This window comes from Chiloscyllium plagiosum, chromosome 7, assembly GCF_004010195.1.
Source record: "Chiloscyllium plagiosum isolate BGI_BamShark_2017 chromosome 7, ASM401019v2, whole genome shotgun sequence".
NCBI classification, from domain to species: domain Eukaryota; kingdom Metazoa; phylum Chordata; class Chondrichthyes; order Orectolobiformes; family Hemiscylliidae; genus Chiloscyllium; species Chiloscyllium plagiosum.
Window position 1 is genome coordinate 104,954,597 of NC_057716.1, and position 26,990 is coordinate 104,981,586.

The 26,990-nt window shown below is 44.2% G+C and overlaps 1 protein-coding gene across 3 annotated transcripts in view; it reads left to right on the forward strand.

The window, feature by feature from the left end:
• The window catches only part of LOC122551826 (serine/threonine kinase 11 interacting protein), a 120,410-nt gene that overhangs the window by 84,146 nt on the left and 9,274 nt on the right, over positions 1–26,990 (forward strand). For all 3 annotated transcript variants that reach the window (XM_043694317.1, XM_043694318.1, XM_043694319.1), the window contains exons 21-23: positions 4,592–4,689; positions 12,013–12,191; positions 25,740–25,824. In XM_043694317.1, coding sequence (XP_043550252.1) covers positions 4,592–4,689; positions 12,013–12,191; positions 25,740–25,824 — 362 coding nt within the window. The remainder of the gene's footprint in view (positions 1–4,591; positions 4,690–12,012; positions 12,192–25,739; positions 25,825–26,990) is intronic.

A 26,990-nucleotide genomic window follows, 5' to 3' on the forward strand; every position in this document is an offset into this window, starting at 1 on the left:
AAGACAAGTCAGCAAAGTGTGTCTGGGGAGTTAACAAAAGTGGGGCAGACAAATTGAAACAGGTATTTTGCATTAATCTTTCCTATAGAGGCTGCAGGTTAGAATCTAAAAGCAGATAGGCATCAGGAAATGGAAGTGAGAGGGGACTTCAGGAAAATTACCATCGCTAGAGTAGAAGCCCTGTGCAAATTAATAGTGATGTAGACTGACAAGTGCCCTCGTCCTGATGGTATTCATCCGAGAGTTAAGTACCTAATAAGATAGTTGATGCATTAATATTGTTTTTTCCAATTAATGAGAAGAACCCATTAGACCGCAACTGGATATCCTTTTGTTCAAAAAGGGAGACAAGGCAAGAAACTATACTCTCATTTGGCTTAACATTTGTCAACACTTGGAAAGGCAAAAATTGATCAGGGATAGTCAGGATGGACTTGTTAGAGGGAGATCCTGTCTGACTAATTTAATTGAGTTTTATTGTAAAGGTGACTAAATATATTCATGAAGGTAGTTCAGTTGACATTGTTTGCATGGACTTACGGAAGGCTATTGACATGGTCCCACATGGAAGGCTGGTCCAAGAGCCCGTGGGATCCAAGGCAATTTGGGAGCCTGGATCCAAAATTGAACTTACAAATAGGAGGTAAAGGGTGATGTTGGAATATTGTTTGGAAGTCTATGACCAGTGGTGTACTACAGGGATCAGTGCTTAGGATCTTTGCTGGGTGTTAGACATATTAATAACTTAGATGTGAACATAGAGGATACACTTAGTAAGTTTGCAGATGACATAAAAATTGTTGTTTATCATGAAAAGGATGAAATTCATTGTCAGCAATTTGTTAGCTGATGAATTGGACAGAGTAATAGAAGATGGAATTTAATCTTGATAAGTATGAATTGATGCATTTTGGAAATTCTAATAAGGGAAGGACAAACTCAATGAATGGTAGGTCCCTAGGGAATACTGAGGAACAAAGGGACCTTGGTGTGCATGTCCATAGATGCCTGAAGGTATCAGCATGGATGGACAGGATGGTGAAGTAGGCATATAGATTACTTGACTTCATTAGACAGGGCATAGAATATTGGAGCAAGGAAATCCTGCTGCAATTTTATGGGACTTTGTTGAGACCACCGATGGAATACTGTGTGCATTTCTGGCCACCGCGCTATCGGAAAGATGTGATTGCACTGGAGAAGAGGTTCACCAGGATGTTGCCTGGGGATGGAAAGTCTCAGTTATGAGGAGAGACTGGATAGGCTGGGTTTGTTTTCCCTGAAGCAGAGGAGGCTGGAGGGGTGATCTTGGCAAAAGTGAGGACTGCAGATGCTGGAGGTCAGAGGCAAGATTAGAGTGGTGCTAGAAAAGCACAGCAGGTCAGGCAGCATCCGAGGAGCAGGGAAATTGACGTTTCGGGCAAAAGCCGTTCATCAGGAATCATCAGCCCTTTCCTGATTAAGGGCTTTTGCCCTAAACGTCGATTTTCCTACTCCTCGGATGCTGCCTGACCACCTGTGCTTTTCCAGCACCACTCTAATCTTGACTTTGGAGGGGTGATCTTATTGAAGTATGCCAAATCATAACAGAGGAGATCATGAGAATCTTTTCCCCATGTCAGAAATGTCTGAGGCCAAAGGGCATAAATGTAAGGTGATGCATAAGTAAGGGACCTGAGAAAAGATTTTTTTTTCCCCCACCCAGAGGGTGAGAGACATGTGGAACTCACTGCCTGAGAGTGTTGTGGAAGCAGATCCTCGCACAACTTTTAAGAAGCATCTAGGTAAATACCAGGGCAGAGTTGGTCAGTATAGACATGGTGAACCGAAGAGCCTGTTTCTATGCTGTATGACTATATAACGTCAACTAAATGATGAGACTGCAGAGCTCTGTGATGCAGAGGTGTGTCCTTGTGCGTGAATAGCTAAAGGTTACTATTCAGTACACCTAGTGTGTAATACACCATGTAATTTGGAAAGCTAATGAGATGTTAGCATTTGTTGCAGGGGTAATTGAAAATTACAGTAGGAAGATTATGCTTCAGCCATACATGGCATGAGCAAGGCCACACCTGGAGTACTGTGTACAGTCTAGTTACCTTATTTAAGGAAAGATGTAAATGCATTTGACCCAGTTTAACGAAGATATGCCAGACTTAATACCTACTCTGGGTGGGTTGCCTTTTGAGGAAATGTTGGACATGTATCTGCTGGACTTTAGATGAGTAAGAGGTGGCAGGATTGAAATGAGATCTTGAGCAATATTGACAGGATAGATGTAGAGAAGATGTTTCCTCTTACAGAAGAATTGAGAACTTGGGATGACTTTAAAAATTAAGACGGTGCCCGTTTAAATAGACAAGGAGAAAAAGTTTGAGATTCATGAACTCTTTCTTCTCTTAAAACAAAGAGAAACTGAGTCCTTGAATATTTTTAAGGTAGAATTAAATGGATTTTTGGTAAGCAAAAGGATGAAAGGTTATCAGGGTAGGCCTGAATATGAATTTGAGGTTGCAATCCGATCAACCACCATCTTATTAAATGGCAGAAAGTGTTTGAATGGGTCAAATGACCTCTGTATACTCCTTGTTGATATGTCTGTAAATGGACGAGTGAGTCTCCAGTTTTCATGTGTTGCGTTTCACTTTCTCTCTCATCATTCACAATCGATTAGATATTTCCTGTTGGCAATATTTGATTCTTCCCAGGAACATGCTAAAAACTGGGGCGTTGCGGAACGAAGTCTCCAAATGATTAATGTTCTCCATATGCAATCTTTCTAATCTCATCATTTTGTTTGAGCGAGGGTAGAAATGGCAAATTTCTTTGCCAAGTGCTGAAGTTGCAGTTCCAAGTTTGAGCTGAGGCAGTCAGTGCTTTTTGGTCAATATGGGTCCATGCAGCATTGTAATCCAGGCAGCCTTCTACCTCTACCCAGTCCAAACCTCTTCCCTCTAACGTGCCCTTTACTCTCTGCCTCTGAAACCACCTGCAGCTCTCGGATCTCCACACTCCTTCAGTTCTGACCTTTGTGCAACTTTAGTTTTAAGTTTTCCACAGTTAGTGACTGTAATGTTTGCTGCTTGGAGACGGGAATTTCCTCCATAAACCTTCACATCTCTATCTGCCTTTATGTCATTCCTTATGTTGCTTGCTGTCACATTTCATTTGGTAATGCTTCATGGAAAAGCGCCTTGGTGATGTTTACTACTTAAAATTCACGTATTAAATGTGTTGTCACCCTAGCATGAAGTAGACTGTCTAGTGGGAGGCATAGGGTTTGGATTCCAGTCGTCATGGATCAGTGGAGTGAGGTGCCTGGAGGGAGAAACCTCAGGAATCTGGCACTAATCCCCAGCATATACCTGATGAATGCCCTCCTCTGCAGTCAGAATTAACTGTGTTTAAATTAAATTGATCTAAGTTTAATTACAATCAAGACCTCAGCATCTGCCCAAACATTTCCTTTTTAATCCCTTTTTAATCCTTTATTAGAGCTCTTTCTTGGGGCTCTGAAGGAGCTTGGGGGAGATGATGGTGTGGTGGTGTCACTGGCCTGGTAAAACTTGGGGCTTTGGGGATGCATGTTCACATCTCCCCACAGAAACCTTTTGTATTTAAATTCCAATCAATAAATCTGGAATGAGAATCTAGCCTTGGTCACAGTGACCATGAAACAATTGTTTATTGTGAAAACCCATTTGGTTTTTAACAGAAGTTTAAGCATGTTTTTTAGAAATGAGAATCTGCTGTCCTTACCCAGTCCAGCCTACATGTGACTCCAGATTGAGAGCAACATCAATGGCTCTTAACTACTCTTGGAAATGGCTGAACGCACCACTCAGTTCAAGAGGCAGTTAGGGTCAGGCAACAAATGCTGGCCTGGTCAGTGATGCCGATGAAACAATAAACTAATGCCCGTTGAAGAAATTTTTAAAAATAATTTAAAATGTTGATGCTGTATCAAATGAGACAGCTCTCATCAAAGACCTGCATAAGAACTTTGAAAGCGATTTGAGTAAATTCATCAGAATTAAAATGATCTGGTTTTTTGTAAAGTTATAATCAGAGTCATGCAGCATAGAAACAGATCCTCGGTCCAACTTGTCCACACCGAACAGACATCCCAATCTGACCCAGTCCCATTTGCCAGCATTTAGCCCATATCCCTCTTAAACTCGTCCTATCCATGTACCCATCCTGATGCCTTTTAAATATTGTAATTGTACCAGCCTCCACCACCACCTCTAGCAGCTCATTCCATACACGTACCTCCCTAACATCAAAACGTTACCCCTTGGGTCCTTTTTAAATCTTTCCCCTCTCACCTTAAACCTGTGTCCTTTGGTTTTCAACTCCCCCACCTAGGAAAAAAAACTTGGCTATTTACCTTATGCATGCCCACGTGGTTTTATAAATCTCTATAGGGTCACTCCTCAGTCTCCTTGTAAGTGGACCTTCTGGTGAAATCTCTTCCATAGACCAATGTATTAATCATATTAGCTGTCAGTTTGGCTCTTTTGGTGATACTCAGAAAATTGACGCCTTTGCAATTCTCAAGTGGTTAATGCAGTTATTTTTCAAATTACAGGCATCTACAGTGAAATACGGGAGCCCTCAGGAGTACCCGTCATTGCTGATCATGTCGAATTTCAATGTCTACATCTTGGAAATCACTGGACCCGTCAGGTTTGTTCAGGTCTTAGCTCCATTAGAATATTGTTCCAACCTTTATAGAGGTTTATAAAATCATGAGGGGCATGGATAGGATAAATAGACAAAGTCTTTTCCCTGGCGTGGGGGAGAACTAGAGGGCATAGGTTTAGGGTGAGAGGGGAAAGATATTAAGGGGACCTAAGGGCACTTTTTCATGCAGAGAGTGGTGCATGTATGGAATGAGCTGCTAGAGGAAGTTATGGAGTCTGGTATAATTACAGTATTTAAAAGTTATCTGGATGAGTATATGAATAGGAAGTGTTGAGAGGATATGGGCCAAGTGCTGGCAAATAGGACTAGGTTAGGTTAGGCTATCTGATCGTGGACAAGTTGGACCGAATGGTCTGTTTCCATGCTGTACATCTCTATGACTCTATAACTCAATGTTGTTTCCCAATTCAGTTCAGAAGTTGTAGCTTTGACTGTTGCGTTGCAGTGGAGAGAGACTCTGCCTTTTGGTATAAGGTCAGTCAGTAGCTCTGGGCTCGAGATCTACTCCAGAACTTGATGGACAAGAAAGATGTGTTTGTACCATGGCCAAGCCTACTGGTAATCTAACAGCACCCACTAGTGGTAGGCGGTAAGACCGGAAGCGATTCCTGGTCAGCCATATGATGTTTTAACGGTAAATTGGAGTCTTTACCATCACTCTCCATAACTCCAGGCTACACATTGGACTCTGTGAAGATAGGAGAGGTGCTAAACGAATATTTCTCGTCTGTTTTCACTCAGGAAATGGAGAATATTGTAGTGGAGAAGACTGAGATATGGGCTATAAGACTTGACAGGATTGAGGTTAGTAAGGAGGAGCTGTTGTCAATTCTAGAAGGTATGAAAATAGATAAGTCCCCTGGGCCGGATGGGATTTTTCTGAGAATTCTCTGGGAAGCTAGAAAGGAGATGGCCGAGCCTTTGGCCTCGATCTTTGAGTCGTCATTGTCTACAGGTTTAGTACCAGAGGACTAGAGGATTGCAAATGTTGTGCCCTTGTTCAAGAAGGGCAGTAGAAATGACACAGGTAATTATAGACCAGTGAGCCTTACTTCTATTGTAGGAAAAGTTTTGGAAAGGATTATCAGAGATAGGATTTATAATCATCTAGCAAGCAACAATATGATTTCAGATAGTCAACATGGTTTTGTCAAGGGCAGGTAATGCCTCACAAACCTCATTGAGTTTTTTGAAAAGGTGACCAAGCATGTAGATGTAGGGCAGTTGACGTGGTGTATACAGACTTCAGCAAAGCCTTTGATAAGGTTCCATATGGTAGGCTACTGGAGAAAATGCAGAGGCATGGAATTGAGGGTGATTTAGCAATTTGGATTAGAAACTGGCTTTCTGTAAGAAGACAATGAGTGGTGGTTGATAGAAAATATTCAGCCTGGAGTCTGGTTACTAGTGGTGTACCACAAGTTTGGGACCACTGCTGTTTGTCATTTTTATAAATGACTTAGATGCAGGCATAGGTGGATGGGTTAGTACATTTGCAGATGACACTAAAGTCGGTGGCGTGGTGGACAGTGTAGAAGAATGTTGCAGGTTGGAGTGGGACTTGGATAAACTGCAGAATTGGGCTGAGAGATGACAAATGGAGTACAATGCAGATAAATGTGAGGTGATGCACTTTGGGAAGAATAACAGGAAGGCAGAGTACTGGGTCAATGGAAAGCTTCCTGGTAGTGTGGACGTGCAGATGGATCTTGGTGTCTATGTACATAGATCCCTGAAAGTTGCCATCCAGGTTGATCGTGCTGTTAGAAGGCATACAGTGTGTTGGTAGAGGGATTGAGTTCCAGGGTCGTGATGTCATGCTGCAACTGTACAAAATGCTAGTGTGGCCTCACTTGGAGTATTGTGTGCAGTTCTGGTCGCCCCATTACAGAAAGGATATGGAGGTTTTGGAAGGAGATTTACCAGGATGTTGCCTGGCCTGAAGTGAAGGTCTTATGACGAAAGGCTGAGACACTTGGGTCTGTTCTCATTGCAGAGAAGAAGGGCAAGAGGTGATTTAATAGAGACATACAAGATGATCAGAGGATTAGGTAGGGTAGACAGTAAAAGTCTTTTTCCTAGGATGATGTCAGCTTGTATGAGGGGGCATAGCTGCAAATTGAGGGGTGATAGATTTAAACCTGTCAGAGACAGGTTCTTTACTCAGAGTGGTAAGGGCGTGGAATGCCCTACCTACCAATGTAGTTAACTCAGCCACATTAGGGAGATTTAAACAGTCCTTGGATTAGTATATAGATGATGGTGGGATAGCGTAGGGTGATGGGCTTAGATTAGTTCACAGGTCAGTGCAACATTGAGGGCCGAAGGGCATGTTCTGCACTTTATTTTTCTACATTCTACATACAGGTCAAAGTGTATGTGGCCACAGCGAAACAGACTCGCTGGGTGGTGGGCTTGGCTCAGTTGGCCAAATAGCCAGTGCAGATCAGAGTGATGCTGACACTATGGGGTTGATTTTGGAGTTCGCTCTTTGCCTTAACCCACAGTGAAGATTATGATGTTACGGTTGGATCTGCTAACTGCTCCGAGACTGTTAACCTCATCTTGTCTATTGTTGTCCCTCTGTTTTCCCTCATCAGCCCATCCAGCTTTTTCTTAAATGTATTTACTCTGTTCCCCTCAACAATCCTTTCTGATCACATGATCCACATTCTCACCTCTCCAAGTGAGGAACTTTCTCTTCAATCCATTGTTTTTTTTATTACCTGCTTAAGCCAGTGATCGATGTGCGTTCACTCAACATCTCTTGTGGTTGGACCTGCTACAGTGAGATGCAACTTGCAGATCTCCAATTCAATCCCTGATTGGCTGAATTGGCCCGATAAAGAGAACCTGTTCCCATTCACTGGCGCAAGGAATCACGGACATGGATTGTAACATTTGGGCCAAGAATTATGGAGGGGAATATAAGAAAGACCTCTTGTCATGAACATTAATGATTGGGTGGGAACTTTTAGAAACTGAACTCCGACATGAGAATGGGACTCTCAACATAAGCCAGATGGCCTCTGTCAGTGAGCCACTAACCGTGGAAGATGGTGTTTGTTTAGCTGTGCCTGTGTTCCCCAGAGATATTTGATGCATAATGTTGATTATGAGATCAAAGATGAAGTGATCTCCCTGAGGAGTATTTGAAGAAAAACCAAAACAAAATCAGAAATTGCTCGAAAAGCTCAGCAGGTCCAGCAGCATCTGTGCAGAGAAAGCAGAGTTAGCCTTGCAGGGCCACAGACCCTTCAGAACTCTCGCTGGCGCGGAGCTACCCTGGCAAACCCCTACCCCCCCCCATTCCCCTTCATCCCCCATTCCTTTGACATTCTCATACGGCTACTTATCCTGAGATCCACAGTCCATGCCATGTGTTGCCATATGGACATTTTGCCCAATTTTCCTGCACCGCGGATGCTGCCTGAACCACTCTAATCTCGAGCATCTGCAGTACCCACTTCCGCCTTGCCATATACGCACTCAACCCCTCTCTCTACCAGCAACACATCGCGCTGGTGCAGAGTTGCTCTTACTCCAGTTCTTCTTCATTCTCCAGCTCATTAGACACTTCTGAAGAAGGGTCACTGGACCTAAAACCCCAAAACATTAACTCTATTTCTCTTTCCACAGGTGTTGCCAGACCTGAGTTTTCCAGCAATTTCTGACTCTTTTTTCCTGATTTCCAGCATTTGCAGTTCTTTGATTTTTTTTTAAAGAAAAAAACGAGATTGTGGAGATTGACAACAACTCCAGAGACGCAGGAGAGCATCTTCTGTTTGTACAGTGATGAAGAGTTTTATTCATTTCAAAAGTTAACTCTATTTCTCTCACCGCAGATGTTGCCAGAGTTTCTCCAGCACTGTGTGTTTCAGACCTCCAGCATCTGCATTTGCCTTTAGAATCTCACAGCACAGAAACAGGCCCTTCGCCCTCTCAAGTCCATGGCGTCGAATAAACACCATAGAGTCATAGAGATGTACAACATGGAAACAGACCCTTCGGTCCAACCCGTCCGTGCCAACCAGATATCCCAACCCAATTTAGTCCCACCTCCCAGCACCCGGCCCATATCCCTCCAAACCCTTCCTATTCATATACCCATCCAAATGCCTCTTAAATGTTGCAATTGTACCAGCCTCCACCACTTCCTCTGGCAGCTCATTCCATACTAGTACCACCCTCTGCCTGAAAAAGTTGCCCCTTAGGTCCCTTTTATACCTTTCCCCTCTCATCCTAAACCCATGCCCTCTAGTTCTGGACTCCCTGACCCCAGGGAAAAGAGTTTGTCTATTTACCCTATCCATGCCCCTCATAATTTTTGTCCTGTACAGCCGCAACATGACCTCCCAACTCCTGTGCTCAATACTCTGACCAATAAAGGAAAGCATACCAAACGCCGCCTTCACTATCCTATCCACCTGTGACTCCACTTTCAAGGAACTATGAACCTGCACTCCAAGGTCTCTGTTCAGCAGCACTCCCATTTACCTGTACTTGGCCCACAGCCCACCAACTACTGGCATTTTAAGTTCTCATATCTGTCTTTGTTTTGCATTTGTATAGCACCTTTTAAGATGTCCCAAAGTAGTTTACTGTCAGTGCAGTGCTTCTGAAACAGAGTCGAGAGTGTGCGTTGCTGGCAAAGTACGGCAGGTCATGCAGGATCCAAGGAGCAGGAGAATCGACGTTTCAGGCATAAGCCCTTCAACAGGTTCCTGCCCGAAACAACGATACTCCTGCTCCTCGGATGCTGTCTAACGTGCTGTGCTTACCAGCACAGCACACACTCGACTCTGATCTTCAGCATCTGCAGTCCTCACTTTCTCCTAGTGCTTTTGAAACAGTCAATTGCAACGAGGGAAAGGTGACAGCCAATTTTGCTGCACAGCAAGATCCCATAAACAGCAATGTGATAAAGGCCAGATGATCTGTTTTCATAGTGAGTAATATTGGCTCTGATCATAGAGAATGATCCCGAACTACTTTGTGGAATCTTTCACATCCACTTGAGGATCCTCCAAAAGACAGCACCTCTGAGTGCAGCTCTTTCTCTGCTGACACTGGGTTATGGGCCTGGTGACCAGAGTTGGACTGTGGAGCCCACAAACTCTTGAATCGAGTGTGCCACCCACTAAGCTACTTGGGCAAGACTGTGGCGCATTGACGTACAATCTAACAGTCAATCAGAATCACAGCCCACAAAATGTTGCTACTTGTCCACAGGAGCGATGATCCAAACCCACTCTGCCACCTTATTCCTACATCTCTTGATTTCACAAGCAGGAGTAGGCCATGTAACACACCCCACCTTTTCCAAACCCGCTCTGCCATTCAGTAAGATTATGGCTCATTCTACATCCTCACTTACTCCGGATAATCTTTCTTTGCTTTGCTTATCAAAATTTGTCTCTGGTTTAAAAATACAGGAGGACTCAGAGAGTTCCAACAAATAACAACTGTCTGAGAAAACTCTCCTCTTATGTGTTTTTTATTCTGAAACAGTAAATCTCCAATTCTAGATTCTCCTACAAGAGAGACATCATCTCAACATCCATCTTGTCAAGACCCTTCAGGATTTTGTATGTTTTGAGCTCAATACCACAGACATTACTAGCAGGATAGGATTCATTCAGTGTACGTTTGCTGTAACATCCCTCAAAGCAGAATCTGTTTATTTTGGAACAAGGAGGAAGCTGGCTAGGGAGGCAGAAGAATTAATGTTGCTGGAGTGAAAGATTGGAGGGATTTTGAAAGTATCCTTTGAAGATGTTGCCTGTGGCTCAGTGAGTAGCTTCCTTGGCTCAGTTATAATGCTCTGGCTTCAAATCCATCTCCTGAGTGAGCAAATCAAGGCGGCCAGCCCAATATTGAGGGAGTACTGCATTGCAACTATATTTCCCACTGCCTCAGGAAAGCAACCAACAGTAATCAAAGATCTCTCCCACCCTAGCTACACTTTTCTTCCATCCTGTTCTGTCAAACAAGAGATACAAAAGTTTGAATGCACGTACAAATAACTTCTTCCCTGCTGTTATCAGACTTTTGAATGGACTTCTTGAATGTTAATGTTGATCTCTCTCTGCCCCTTCTCTGCAGCTGTAACATTGAACAACACAACCTTGATTATCCGAACAGCAATTATCCGAATTTTGGGTTATTTGAACAAGATCTCAAGGTCCCGTAAAAACGCCATTAGGCAACTCCGCATTGAGTTATCGGTTAAAGGGCATTACGACGTGCATTGCCGGATAACCAAGAAATGTTTGGATAACCTGCACTCAAATTACCGCTTGTTTACAATCCGATCGATTATTTGAACAATCAATTATTCGAACAAAATACTTCCCACCCGTCTCATTCGGATAATCAAGGTTCTGTATTCCGCACTGTTCTGCTACTCTGATACATGTTGGTGCAATCTGCCTCTGCAGCACACAAAAGAACAGTTTTCACTGTATCTCAGTACATAACAACAGTAAATCAACTGTCCTGTCTTTCTGATAAAGCATTAAAGCTGAGTTCCCTGCTGCCGGTTCAGATGTCTGTAAAAGACCTCATGGCACTATACTGGGGAAAGACAAGGGAATTATCCTCCGTGTCCTGGCTAACATGTGTCCCTTAATCAGCGTCACAGAACCAGACCAGCTGGTTATTAGCATTTTGCTGTTTATGGGATCGTGCTATGCACCTGTTGACTGCCATGCATCCTACACTACAACAGTGACTACACTTCAAAAGTACTTCATTGTCTGTAAAGTACTTTGAGGTGCCTGCCATTATGAGAAGTGCTGTATAAATGTGAGTTTGTCTTTTGTCATGTGGAGGGGTGAATTGGAAGAGTTTTGCCGCCTGGCCGGAGCTCTGGTGGGCGATTGCTCCCACCTGGGCTGGGGGCAGTTTTGAGTATAGGCCGAAAGGCAATGCTCGTGTGATGTTCAGCTCTTCAAAAGGAAAGTGTTCCTTGTAATGTGTTGAACTGAATGTTGACCATCACTTGCCTGAAACCCTTTTGGGTGGACTTGCGAGCAATGCTTTTCCTTCATTCCTGCGATGTGCCAAGGTCAGTATTTATTCCCCTGAACAAGTGCTGGGCTGCTGCCATGAACCACTGCAGTCCATGTGGTGCAGGGATGTCCAGGGTACTGTTAGGGAGGCAATTCCAGGATTTTGACCCAGTGACACTGAAGGATGGTGAGTGGCTTGGTTGGGAGCTTACAGGGGGTCGTGTTCCCATGTATCTGCAGCCCTTGTCCTTCTGGGTATCAGAATCTTGATTCATTTTCTTTCCTGTTTTAGTGGTCAGCCAGCTACCTGGCTCAGGAAACGCGAGGTGCACCCTATACTGGGTCTGGTGCACATACAGGTGGGCCTTCGTACCCAGAGCATTAGTATGGAGTTTGACAGCTCAGGGGCATCCTATACACTGCTGATCCGAAATCCTTCCAAGTGCAAGAGCTTCATGCAGTTTTTCACAGGTGAGTGAATATTTAAACACTGGGCTATTAATGTGTTCCTTGTTCCATTACTGACCTGCCTGAGGAAGGGGCTCAGTGATGACCATTCCACACTGTACAGACATGTAGGTGCACCCTACAATGGAATATAAAGGTAAGGAGGTTTTGCTAAAACTATACAAGGTGTTCATCAGACAACAGCCGGAATAACAAACAGTTTTTATTGAAGGAAGGTTAGACTGGCATTTGGGGCAGTGCAGAGAAGGTGAACAAGGCTGATGCCAGGTATGGAGGGACTATCTGATGAGAGTTTGAGTAGGTTGGGCCTGTACTCCATGGAGTTTAGAAGATTGAGAAGTGACCTTATTGAAACTTACAAGATTCTTAGGGGACTTGGCAGGTGAAGTGCAGAAATAGTTTCCCCCATGTGGGAGAGTCTAGGACCAGAGGGCATCATCTCAATAAGGGTTACTCGTTAAAGACAGGTGCGGAGGGATTTCTTCACTCGGAGGGGAGTGAATCTGTTAAATCCTTTAAAACAGAAGGATGTAGAGGCTGGGTGACTAAGTGTATTTAAAGATGAGATGGATTTTTAATCAGTAAGGGAATCTGGTTATGGGGAAGAAAACAGCAAAGTGAGTTGAGGATTATCAGATCAGCCATGGTCTCATTGAATAACAGAGCAGACTCGATGGGCTGAGTGGCCTACTTCTGGCCCTATGGTGATACAGCTTCCACTGATTCAAATTCAATTAGTGACTTCAATGAAGTGAGGCCACGTGTTGTAATGTGGGAGATTTGGTCAGCAATTTGTACACAGCAAGCACCCAGCCCCAAGCAGCAACATGATAATGATTATTTGTTTTCAGCTTTGTTAGTTGAAAGATATGATGTGGAGGTGCCGGTGTTGCACTGGGATGGACAAAGTTTAAAAATCACACAACACCAGGTTGTAGTCCAGCAGGTTTATTTGTCAGCATTAGCTTCCAGAGTGCTGCTCCTCCATCAGGTAGCTGTGGAGCAGGAGCAGTTGAAAGATAAACAATCAGAGAGATGTACAGCACAGAAAGAGATCCTTCCTTCGGTCAACTCATCCATGCCGACCCAATATCCTAACCTAATCTAGTCCCATTTGCCAGCACTTGTCCCATATCCCTCCAACCTTTCCTATTCATGTACTCATCTAGATGCCTTTTTAAATGCTGTAATTGTACCAGCCTCCACCACTTCCTCTGGCAACTCATTCCATACACACACCACCCTCTGTGTGAAAAAGTTGCTCCTTAGGTCTCTTTTAAAATTCCCCCCTCACCCTAAATCTATGCCCTCTAGTTCTGGACTCCCCCACCCCAGGGAAAAGACCTTGTCTATTTATCCTATCCATGCCCCTCATGATTTTATAAGCCTCTATAAGGTCACCCCTCAGCCTCTGACACTCCAGGGAAAACAGCCCCAGCCTATTCAGCCTCTCCCTATATCTCAAATTCTCCAACCCTGGCAACATCCTTGCAAATCTTTTCTAGACCCTTTCAAGTTTTACGCAGTCTTCTGATAAGAGACAGACCAGAATTGCACACAATATTGCAAAAGTGGCCTTACCAATGTCCTGTACAGCCGCAACATGACCTACCAACTCCTCTACTCAATACTCTGACTGATAAAGGCAAGCATACCAAACGCCTTCCTCACTATCCTATCCTCCTGCCACTTCAAGGAACCTACACTCCAAGGTCTCTCTGTTCAGCAACACTCCCCAGCACTTTACCATTAAGTGTGTAAGTCCTGCTCTGATTTGCCTTTCCAAAATGCAGCACCTCACATTTATGTAAATTAATCTCCATCTGCCACTCCTTGGCCCATTTGATCAAGATCCTGTTGAGCTCTGAGGTAACATTCTTCGCTGTCCACTCCATCTCCGATTTTGGTCTCATCTGCAAACTTACTTACGATACCTCTTATGGTCATATCCAAATCATTTATATAAATGACGAAAATTAATGAATCCAGCACTGATCCTTATGGCATACCTCTGGTCACAGGCCTCCAGTTTGATTAATAATGGGCCTGTGACACCGTTCTTCGAGTGTGTGAACTGGGGTCTTTCCTGTATGCCTGAGATGTCAAGGGGGCCTCAATCTAATACCTTGTCCAAAAGATGTCACATCTTGACATTGTTGTACTCCTTCAGAACTGGCATTGATTTATGGCACTGGAGTGAACTTTTATGTAACCAAGCTTCTTCCCTTACCACCCATATCCCCCTACTCCCATCCCCAACACGTGTTTTAACTACTCAGTACCAATAAATATTTACACAAGGAGAACCTTTGAGGTTATCTTGTCAATATTTAAGCCTGCACAAAATGTGCAGCACACAACAAAAATGTTGCTTCATTGATATCTGCCAAAGTGGCCTTGAAGTGTGATAGTGTCTCTGAAAACAATAGCTCACTGTTAATGTTACATGTTTGACTTAACTGCTCAACCGAATTTAGCAGGGAGTTACTGTCACTGGACTGTTATTCAGAGACTGAGGCTAACACTGTGGGGACACTGATTCAGATCCCACCACAGCAGCTGGTGAAATTTATATACGATTGATAAAATCTGAAAGTTAGTCTCAGTAATGGTGACCACAAAGCTATCGTCGATTGTTGAAAAAATCCATCTGTTTTACAAATGTCCCTTTTTAATTTGGCAATCTGTCATCCTTATCTGGTCTGGCTCACAAGAGACTCCAGACAACCAGCAATGTGGTTAAACTCCACAGCACTCTGAAAAGACCTAGTAAAGGTCATTCGAGGGGCAATAAGGAATAGGCAACAAATGCTGGCCTTGCCAATGATCCTATCATCCCATGAAAGAGTTGAAGAGTTGATTTATTAAAAAAAAATTCAAACCCTGGGGTGGCACGGTGGCTCAGTAGTTAGCACTGCTGCCTCATGGCACCTGGGACCCTGGTTCGATTCCGGTCTCAGGTGACTGTTTGTGTGGGGAGGTTTCACATTCTCCCCACATTGTGTGGGGAGGTTTCACATTCTCCCCACATTGTGTGGGGAGGTTTCCTCCCACACTCCAAAGATTTGGCCAGGCTAAATTACCCACAGTGTCCAGGGATGTGCAGGTTGGGTGGGTTAGCCATGGGAATTGTAGGGTTTCCGGCCATGGGTTGGTGTGGCTAAATGGCCTGCTTCCAAACTGTGGGGATTCTATGATTTTAAACTACAGGTTCGGCATAAATTGACCAGTAAGGCTTACTACTGAGTTCAAACATTTGTCCTTGCTCTCACTTTTACTCATTTTTTTTAAAAAAAAAATGATTATCTGGGGAGGTTCCTGTGGCCCAGGCTTGTATCCCTTTCATGGGAGACAGAGGAAACAGGAGGATTTATTGAGCTGTAAGTAAACAAAATAGTGCTTCGTCTGTTAAATTTGCAAACCCACGATGATGTAGCTGCGAAATTAAACAATAATCATTCAATCATACTGCAGTGCTTTACTTCTAAATACTTCAAGTCCAAATTTTTGGTTGTTCCGCTATTAACATCTAAGTTTAATGGCCTGGGTTTATAATTAGCATTGAGAGTTTTGTTTTAAGGTTGTTCCTCACTGGCTGATGGAGGACCGTATGACACCTCAGCACACCCCACCTTACACCTTACCACCTCCAGGTCAAAGCTGCTCTTGTCCCTCTGAATTTGGCTTCAGACCCTAGCTCTCAATGATAGTTGACAAGGAGATAGTGGTGACTGCAAGAGGCAGTGGAACTGGACATAATTCTATTAGTTTTTAAATAATGATGGAAAAGTTTAGACCAGATCTAAAAGTTGAAGTTCTAAAGTGCAGGAAGGCCAATTTTGATGGTATTAGGCAAGAACTTTCAAAAGCTGAAGGGGAACAGATGTTCGCAGGTAAAGGGGCAGTGGAAAATGGGAAGCCTTCAGAAATAAGATAACAAGAATCCAGAGAAAGTATATTCCTGTCAGGGTGAAAGGGAAGGCTGATAGGCATAGAGAATGCTGGATGACTAGAGAGGCTTTGGTTAAGGAAAAGAAGGAAGCATAAGTCAGGTATAGACAGCAGAGATCGAGTGACTCCTAAGAGTATAAAGGCAGTAGGAGTATACTTAAGAGGGAAATCAGGAGGGCAAAAGGTGACATGAGATAGCTTTGGCAAATAGAGTTAAGGAGAGTCCAAAGGGTTTTTATAAATACATTATGGACAAAAGGGTAACTAGTGAGAGAATAGGCCTTCTCAAAGCTCACAAAGGCAGCGTGTGTGTGGAGCTGCAGAAGATGGGGGAGATACAAAATGAATATTTTGCATCAGTGTTTACTTTGGAGAAGGACATGGAAGATATAGAATGAGGGGAAATAGATAGTGACATCTTGAAAAATGTCCATATTACAGAGGAGGAAGTGCTGGATGTCTTGAAATGCATGAAGGTGGATAAATCCTCAGGACCTGATCAGGTGTACCCTAGAACTCTGTGGGAAGCTAGAGAAGTGATTGCTGGGCCCCTTGCTGAGATATTTATATCATCGATAGTCACAGTTGGTGCTGGAAGACTGGAGGTTGGCTAATGTACGACTAAAGAAAAGTGGTAAGGAAAAGCCACAGAACTATGGACCAGTGAGCCTGATGTCTGTGGTTGGCATGTTGTAGGAGGGAATCCTGAGGGACAGGATTTACATGGTACTTGGAAAGGCATGGACCGATTAGAAATAGTCGACATAGCTTTGTGTGTGGGAAATCATGTCTTGAGTTTTTTTGAAGTACCAAAGAGGATTGATGAGAACAGAGCAGTGGATGTGATCGATATGGACTTCAGTAAGGTGTTCTACAAAGTTTCTCATGGGAGACTGGTTAGCAAGGTTAGATCTCAAGGAATACTGGGAGAACTAGCCATTTGGATACAGAACTGGCTCAAAGGTAGAAGACAGAGGGTGGTGGTGGAGGGTTGTTTTTCAGACTGGAGGCCTGTGACCAGTGGAGTGCCACAAGGATTGGTGCCGGATCCACGGTTTTTGTTATTTACATAAATGATTTGGATGTGAGCATAAGAGGTACAGTTAGTAAGTTTGCAGATGACACCAAAATTGGAGGTGTAGTGGACAGAGTTACCTCAGATTACAACAGGATCTTGATCAGATGGGCCAATGGGCTGAGGACGAGCAGGTGGAGTTTAATTTAGATAAATGTGAGGTGCTGCATTATACACTTAATGGTAAGGTCCTGGGGAGTGTTGCTGAACAAAGAGACCTTGGAGTGCAGGTTCATAGCTCCTTGAAAGTGGAGTCACAGGTAGATCGGGTAGTGAAGAAGGTGTTTGGTATGCTTTCCTTTATTGGTCAGTGTATTGAGTACAGGAGTTGGGAGGTCATGTTGCCGCATGGACAGGACATTGGTTAGGCCACTTTTGGAATATTGTGTGCAATTCTGGTCTCCCTCCCACTGGAAGAGTGTTGTGAAACTTGAAAGGGTTCAGAAAAGATTTGGAAGGATGTTGGAGGGTTTGAGCTATAGGGAGAGGTTGAATAGGCTGGGGCTGTTTTCCCTGGAGCATCGGAGGTTGAGGGGTGATCTTAGAGGTTTATAAAATCATGAAGGGCATGGATAGGAGAAATAGACAAAGTATTTTCCCTGGTTTTGGAGTGTCCAGCGCTAGAGGGTATAGGTTTTGGGTGAGAGGGGAAAGATTTATGAGGGATCTAAGATGCTACTTTTTCATGCAGAGGGTGGTGCATATGTATGGAATGAGTTGTCAGAGGAAGTGGTGGAGGTTTCTATAATAACATTTAAAAGGCATCTGGGTGGGTATTTAAATAGGAAGGGTTTAGAGGGATATGGGCCAAGTGCTGACAAATGGGACTAGATTGGGTTGGGCTATCTGGTTGGCATGGGCGAGTTGGACTGAAGAGTTGGTTTCCATGCTGGACAGCTCTATGACTCTACAACTGCTCTGTTAAGCCTCTTTAGCATCTTATGCCTCAATTAAATATTCTCCCAACTCCAGAGAGTATAGGTTTAAATTGCTCAATATATCTTTGCAGCGTCCTCTGAATTGCCTCCAATGTAACTACAATCCCTCTTTGGGGTCAAATAAGTGTTAGGGACAGCTGCAGTGCTGTTTGAAATGGAATTCCAGGGCTTTGATCCAGTAACAGTGGATGCACACCCAATATTGTTCCAAGTCAGGGTGGTGTGTGTCTTGGAGGGGATCGTACAGGTGGTGGTGTTCCTGTGAATCTATGCCCTTGTCTAGGTAAGTGGGGAATACATCACACTCCTGGCGTATGCCTTGTGGATGGTTCTGCCAATCTGAGATTCAGAGAGGGTGCCTGGTTTCTTTCTCCCTTGCCCGCCTTTGCAACGTGTTCAAATGAGGGACGATACTTGGTTTCCCCTCCACACCCTACTCTGACATATTTGCCCTCTGATCAGCGATTCAGTCTGAACTTTCTTGTAACTTCAACACAGGCAAGCCTGAGCAGCAAAAGACCAGGTCACTGAAGCTGCCAATGCCTGGCGGCAGACCAAGGACACGAGATGAAACTTGTTGTGGTAGCAGCAGAAATTCACTTGGCACTGTTTGAGAGCCTGTAGCTCTGAGTGCAGTCATTCCCATTCTGACAGAATTCCTGAATTCCTGAAGAAGGGCTTATGCCCAAAACGTCGATTCTCCTGTTCCCTGGATGCTGTCTGACCTGCTGCGCTTTTCCAGCAACACATTTCCAGCTCGGATCTCCAGCATCTGCAGACCTCACTTTCTCCCCATTCTGACAGTCAGCCATACCAGTGAGAGCTGTTGAGACATCCACCACAGTGCTGCCATTTCACAAATTGTATGTAAAACGCTGGGCACATCCTGAGGGCACACAATGTCCTGTCAATGTTCTATCAATTTGTTCCTCTTCTATTTGGTGTTGACACCTTGCTGGCTTCAGTCGTCCAACTATGCTCCATTGCCAGTAATGCTTAAATAAACACTAAAGTTGCTGGAGAAACTCAGCAGGTCCGTGGAGAGAGAAAGAGTTAACATTTTGAGGCCAATTGCTTGTTCAGAAGCTTGAATGGAAAATCATACTTAACCAATATATCATAGTTCTTCAAAGGAGTAACATTTTCTGGTTAAAGAAGAGCCTATACTACTTTGACAAGGTGTCACATCAAAGGTTATTGTGGGTGAAATCTCAGTGTATTGTGTAGCATATTGGATAGAAGATTGCCTAGAGAAAACAGAGTATGTACAAGTGAATGTGTCTGACAGATTATGACCAAGGAAGAGTCTCAAATCTGTTTTGGGCCTCAACATTTGCAATGCATATCATTTACTTCAATAAGGGGAGCAAAGTCATGGTGCTTACATTTGTAAAGGATGCCAGAACAGGTAGAAAAGTTTCAAAAACAGGAATTGCTGGAGAAGCTCAGTAGGTCTGGCAACATATGTGGGAAGAATGCAGAGTCAGCGTTTCGAGTCCAGTGACTCCTCTTCAGAACAGGTAAGTACATTGTGATGGAGACAAGGAATTTGCAGATGGATAAAGGTTGGTTGAGTGAATGGATAAAACTCTGGCCGGTGGAGTATGATGTGGAAAAATGTGAAGTTGTTTACTTTGGCAGGAAGAATGAAAATAAATTCTTTTTTAAAAAAAAAGGAATGACTGCCAAATTCTGTACTTCTGAGGGATCCAAATGTTCAAGTGCATGAGCGACAAAACGTTAATATACAGGTACAGCAAATGATAAAGCAAACATCACAGAATCCCTACAGTGCAGAAAGAGGCCATTCAGCCCATCAAGTCTACACCAATCCTCAAGTGTACCTCTCCCAAATCATGCCCCCTGTTGTGGATCTGCTATGTAGATGATTCCTTTGTCATTACCAAACGCTCACAGCTGGAGCACAACCATCAACTCATAAATAACATCCTTACCGGGGTAAAATTCACCAAGGAAGAAGAGAACAACAACCAACTCCCCTTCCTGGATGCAAAGGAAAGGCCAATGGGAAGCTCCAGACCAACGTATACAGGAAGGCCACCCACACCGACCAAGTACTGTACTCAAATACAACAGCAACCATCCCAATATCCACAAACGGAGCTACACCAGAACATTGTTCAAGCGAGCGTAACACACTGAAGCATCCTGGATATCCGCAAGGCAGAAGGATACCGACACGACGTGTTGTTACCCAAAAAGCATAGTCTGCCAACACCTACACAACAGGAATACGAAACACATCCGGACACACTGGCCACACATTAAGGACACATAGAAATGACAGCAAACTACTCTGACTCCTGGGTATCATGGTAGCTCACAAACCAACTATGACACTGACAGCTACTAACAAGTATAAAGGGTCCCATACTGTCAACCAACAAGACTAACGTTGTACACAAAATATCACGTCAAGACTGCAAAAGCACTACATGAGGCTAACAGGATGGAAATTAGCCACCACCACACAAACACCAACTAGCCACCAAGTGACATGACCAGTTATCGCTTATTTCCATACACACTGACAATGAAGGACACCAAATTAACTAGGACAATGTATCCATCCTGGGACAAGCCAAAAATAGATATGCATGGGAATTCGTGGAAGCCTGGCACTCAACTTGGAATTCCATTAACAAACATAGAGTTGGAGACCATATACCAACCTCTATGAAACTGAACCAGCAACAAAACTGGAAACAACACCTCCAACCTCAGCAGATCCAGATACACAAATAACAAACTGGAGAACAGTGGGGCGGAACGGTGGCACTGTGGTTAGCACTGCTGCCTCACAGCGCCAGAGACCCGGGTTCAATTCCCGCCTCAGGCGACTGACTGTGTGGACTTTGCACATTCTCCCCGTGTCTGCGTGGGTTTCCTCCGGATGCTCCGGTTTCCTCCCACAGTCCAAAGATGTGCAGGTCAGGTGAATTGGCCATGCTAAATTGCCCGTAGTGTTAGGTAAGGGGTAGATGTAGGGATATGGGTGGGTTGCGCTTCGGCAGGGCAGTTTGGACTTGTTGGGCCGAAGGGCCTGTTTCCACACTGTAAGTAATCTAAACACGAACGCTTCACCGGAGGTGCACTGATGTTACCTAGCATGGCGATGAAACGTCTGCAACAAACTTACCAGCTCAGTGAGCAAGTCAACAACCCTAGCCTCCTACACTATACCCTAACCCCATGTTTCTCACTTAACCTGCACATCCCTGGACACTACAGGGCAATGTAACATAGCCAATCCACTAACCTGCGCATGTTTGGACTATGGGAGGAAACCGGAGCATCCGGCAGAAACCCACACCAACACTGGGAGAATGTGCAAATTAGGATGCTATTTATTATTACAATAGGAATTGGACATTAAAGAAAAAATATAGTATGTCTGATAGAGGTATTGGTAAGATCACATCTTGAATACTACATACAGTTTTGGTCTCAAATGTTTGAAGGATTTAAGTACATTTGAGGTGGTTCAGAGAAGGTTTACTGGAATGATACCTAGAATGAGCCAGTTGTCTCATGAGGAAAGTTTGAACAGATTGAGCTTGTTTCCAGAGGTTTAGAAGAGTGAGGGGTGACCTGTTTGAGGTGTATAAGATCCTGAATGGTCTTGACAAGCTGAACATGGGAAGAATGTTTTCCCTTGTGGGTCAGTCATAGACTCATACAGTATAGAAGAGGCGTTTTGGCCCGTTGAGGCAGCACCACCAAAAGTAATGGCCTTGAAATTATGGCACTTCAAATGCTCATCCACGGACCTTGTCCTGTGTCAAGTCCACCCCTCCCCAAGCAATGCACCCAGACCCTAACACCCTATGGGTGATAAAGGTTTCGTCAAATCCCCTCTAAACATCCTGCCTTTCACTTTAAAATGGTGCCCCTTCGACTAAGGGAACATTTGCTTTCTATTCATTCGTCCATGCCCCTTATAATCTTATCCACCTCGATATCAGATCCCCCCCCTCAACCTTCTCTGTAAAGAATGCAACCTGAGCTTATCTAGTCACTCCATTGTTAAAAATGCTTCATTCCAGGCAACATCCTCGTGAATTTCCTTCCAGTGCAATCACATCCTTCCCATTGTGTGGTGACCAGAACTGCACACGGTACTGCAGCTGAGGCCTAAGCAAATTTCTCTCCAGCTCCACCATAAACCTCCTTGCTATTATAAAGCAACTGATAAAGTCCACAGCTAGGGACCATTTTTAAAAGTTACCCTTTTAGGACAAATGCAAATTTATTTTCACTGCAGGTGTGTAATCATAGAACTCTGACTCAGGAGGCCATAGAGGCGAGGTTATAGAGTCAAAGAGATGTACAGCACGGAAACTGACCCTTCGGTCGAACTCGTCCACGCTGATCAGATAGCCTAACCTAACCTAGTCCCATTTGCCAGCACTTGGCCTATATCCCTCTAAACCCTTTCTATTCATATACCCATCCAGATACCTTTTAAAGGCTGTAATTATACCAGACTCCACCACTTCCTCTAGCAGCTCATTCCATACACGTACCACCCTCTGCGGGGAAAAAGTTGCCCCCTTAGGTCCCTTTACTATCTTTCCCCTCTCACCCTAAACCTATGTCCTCTAGTTCTGGACTCTCTCCCACCCCAGGGACAAGACCTTGTCTATTTATCCTATCCATGCACCTCATGATTTTATAAACTTCAATGAAGGATGTTATTGAATATTTGTAAGACTGAGATAGACAGAATCTTTGGCAGGGATTGCCGGGGTACTTGAGATTGTGGAATTTAAAATATAAACAAACCAGTCGTGATATTTTTGAATGGTGGAGCGGGATAGTCTACTTTGACTATTTCATGTGTCTCTGGAAAGGATGGTCACAAGGATTTGAGACTAGGGCTGGTGGCCATTGGCAGGATTACTGAGAAACACTCAACTATGTAATGCTGCATTTCCCTACACAAACACCCAGCTTTGAGTCATTACAGAATAGAAGAAACCATGCCTGTGGGGAGGTGGTGTCGTGGGCATGTCACTGGGCTAGTAATCCAGCAGATGGTGACATTTGAATTCAATAGAAATCTGGAATGAGCTAGTCAGTGGTGACCTGGTAAGCACTTTTGATAATCGTATAAACCCATCTGGTTCACTAATGTCCTTTTAGGGAATGGAATCTGCCATCCTTACCTGGTCTGGCCTACATGTGATTCCCCAGAAATATGCTTGACTGTTTACTGCGCTCTTGCTAATTAGGGGTGGGCATTAACCACAACGTCAATGTCCCATGAGCAAATTTTTAAAAAGCAATTCAGCCCATTGTATGTGTACCAACTCTCTATGGTGCAGTCCACTCAGCCCCATTCCCCTGTGCTATCCCTGCAGCCTCTGAAAATTTAATTTTCTCTCAAAATCATTAATTGTCTCCCACTCAGCACCTTCACTTAGCTTCAAAACCTCACCAGAAACTGAAAAAATTTTCACTCTTATCCAATTGTTCACACATGCATCCCCATATTTTCTTAGATTATTTAACCAGGTGCCAACAGACTTTATAAATGCACTTGGAATTAGCTAATCTCAACCAGGCTGGTTCCAACTGGCCCAAGCATCTCTAGGATTAATAGTAATCAGGCAAGGCTACATCTATGATGCCACCTATAGTTGGCTAGCAAGGAGAGGCTTGAAAAACTAGGGTTGTTTTCTCTGGAGTGGTGGAGACTGAGAGGAGACTTGATAGAAAATTATGAGAGACATAGTTAGGATTGACAGTCAGAATCTTTTTTCCCCAAGAGTTGAAATGTCTAACACTAGGGGGAAAGCTCAAAGGAGGGCAAGTTTATTTTTAAAAAGAGAGGGTGGTCAGTGTCTGGAGAAAGTGAGTACTGCAGATGCTGGAGATCAGAGTCGAGCGTGGGGTGCTGGAGAAGCTCAGCAGGTCAGGCAGCATCCGAGGAACAGGATAATTGATGTTTTGGGCATAAGCACTTCATCAGGGATGAGGCTTGTGGGTCAGGGTTGAGAAATAAGTGGGAGGGGGTGGGGTTTGGGGGAAGGTAGCTGGGAAAGCGATTGGTGGATGAAGGTGAGGGAGAAGGTGATAGGTCCGGAGGGTGGTGCCAAGTTGGAGGCTTGGGACTGGGATGATGTAGGGGGAGCGGAAATGAGGAAACTGTTGAAATCCACATTTATCCCATGTGGTTGCAATGTCCAAGGTGGAATATGAAACGTTGCTCCTCCGGGGGATTGGGGAGGCCGGTCTCCCAGCAATCCCCACCACCCAGTGTCTGAACACTTCAACTCCCCCTCCATCAAGGACATGTAGGTCCTGAGCCACTTCCACTGCCAAACCATTATCACCCAACGCTTGGAGGAGGAATACCTCATATTCCGCCTTGGGACCGTGCAACCACACGGGATAAATGTGGATTTCAACAGCTTCCTCATTTCCCCTCCCCCCACATTATCCCAGTCCCAAGCCTTCAAATTGGCACCACCCTCCAGACCTGTCCAACACTACTCCCTCTGACCTATCACCTTCTCCCTTACCTTCATCCACCTATTGCTTTCTGAGCTACCTTCCCCCAAATGTCAGCCCCGAACCACGAGGCTCATTCCTGATTGAAGGGCTTATGCCCGAAATGTCGATTCTCCTGCTTCTCAGATGCTGCCTGACGACCTGTGCTTTTCCCGCACCACACTCGTGACTTTGCTCAGTGTCTGGAACATGCTGCCAGAGATGGTGGCGAAGGGAGTTACGATTTGGGTGTTTAAGAGACTTTTAGATAAGTACATGAATATTTAAGAAACTGAGGGATATGGACCAAGAACAGGCAGAAGGGAATAGTTTAATTTGGTGTCATGTTTGGTACAACATCATGGGCTAACAAGCCTGTTCCTGTGCTGTACAGTTCTATGTTCTATATCACGATGGAGACATTGACTAGATAATGTATTTGTGATGCTTATTGATTGATAGATACTGTGACAACTTGCATGATTTCCACAAAATAGCAGCCATTGACTATTTCAAGTCCCAGTGAGAGGGCATAGTGTGGCTTGCTTTAACATTTCATCCAAGCTGTGAAGAGTGCAGTGCTCCCTCTTTACTGCCTCTTATCAGCATAGCACTCCTTCAGTACTGCTCCTCCAACACTCCGGCTGCCTCACCAAGCTGTTGTGTTTCTGACAGTGCAGCGCTCCCTCAGCGCTGAGTGTGTCAGCCTGGATTTTGTGCTCCAGTTTCAGGTTTGGGACCTATACCGACAACCTGTCTCGGAGTTAAGTGTGCTAACCACTGACCCTGGGATTACAATGAGCTGTCTCAAATCACATTTCTCAGCTATATAGCTCCAGTTCTCAAGGAAGGCCGGCCAGCAGCTTGACAGAGTGGGAGGGAAAATGTAACATGCCCTGTGTCTGTGGGTGAAGAATAGTGAGGTTTAATCTCCAGTTCAGGGCTGCAGGTAAATTGCATCCTGGTGGAATTCAACATTGAGTGGCGTTGATGTGACCATCAATTCTTACTCCTGATTATGACACAGAAAATACATTCTAGTTCATGGAATTTTTATTTTCCCTCCTGCAGACATGGTACGGGAATTGACCCCAAGATCAATCAGTAAACTGGAATCCATCTGCTTCACCCGCATGGACCCACAGCACAAACTCTGGTAAAGCTCCAAGGATTTCTGTCATTTTCGTCTTTCTCCTGCCATGCTGCTATTTGTTGAGTTTGCTGTTGCTGAGGATATCAGACTGGTAAAGTATATTTTTTTAAGAACCCTGTATACAATGAGAGCCATGAAATGTGAAGAGCTTGAATGTTCAGAGAATCTTACACTTCAGAAGGGGGCTATTCAGCCCATTGTGCCTCTACCATTCATAAGACCATAGGAGTAGAAATTAGGCCATTCAATCGTGACTGGGTTTTCAACCCAATTTTCCTGCTTCCTCTCCATAACCTTTGATCCCCTTGGCAATCAAGAGCTTATTTAACTCGATTTTAAATATACTCAATGACCTGGCCTCCACAGCCTTCTGTGGCAACGAATTCCACAGATTCACCACCCTCTGGCTGAAGACGTTTCTCCTTATCTCCGTTCTAAAAGGTCTTCCTTTTACTCCAAGTCTATACCTTTGGGTCCTTATTTCTCCTGCCAATGGAAACATCTTCCCAATGTCCACTCTGTCCAGGCCATTCGGTATTCTGTAAGTTTCAATCAGATTTCCCAGAGTCCGCAATAATTCCTCACATGTTAAACCTTTGAAGGAGCCCTCCAATTACTCTCTATACCCCTGCTCTCCCTTCAAAACCCCTCAAATCTTTCTTCTTTTGAGTATTTGTTTAATCCTTTTTGGGAGTTTGTATTGAATCTGTTTCCATTTCAGGTAGTGCATTCCAGATCCAGCACAGGTTTTTCTTTTTACTTGGTTTACACCAACTTAGCCGCCTTAACCAATTCCCTTGGTTATCAGTCCTCCTGCCAGGAGAGATAAAGTCAATAAGAAAATATCAAACCTCTCATGATTTTGAATGTCTGGATTCTCCCCTTGACGTTCTGAGTTGTAAATAGAGCATTCCTGGTTTCTCCAGTCTCTCTGCATCCACTGAAACATCTCATCTCTGCCATCAGTATAAATACGGTGGCTACAAGAACAGGTAAGGAGCTGGGAATTCAGCAAGTAACTCACCTCCTGACTCCCCAAAACCTGTTCACCATTTACAAGGGACAAGTCAGGAGTGTGGTGGAATGTTCCTGTCTTCTGACATGCTCTTGTAATCACTGTGATTACATGCCAAGTCCAGTTGAGTTTCTGGTCAATGTTAAGTCCCAGA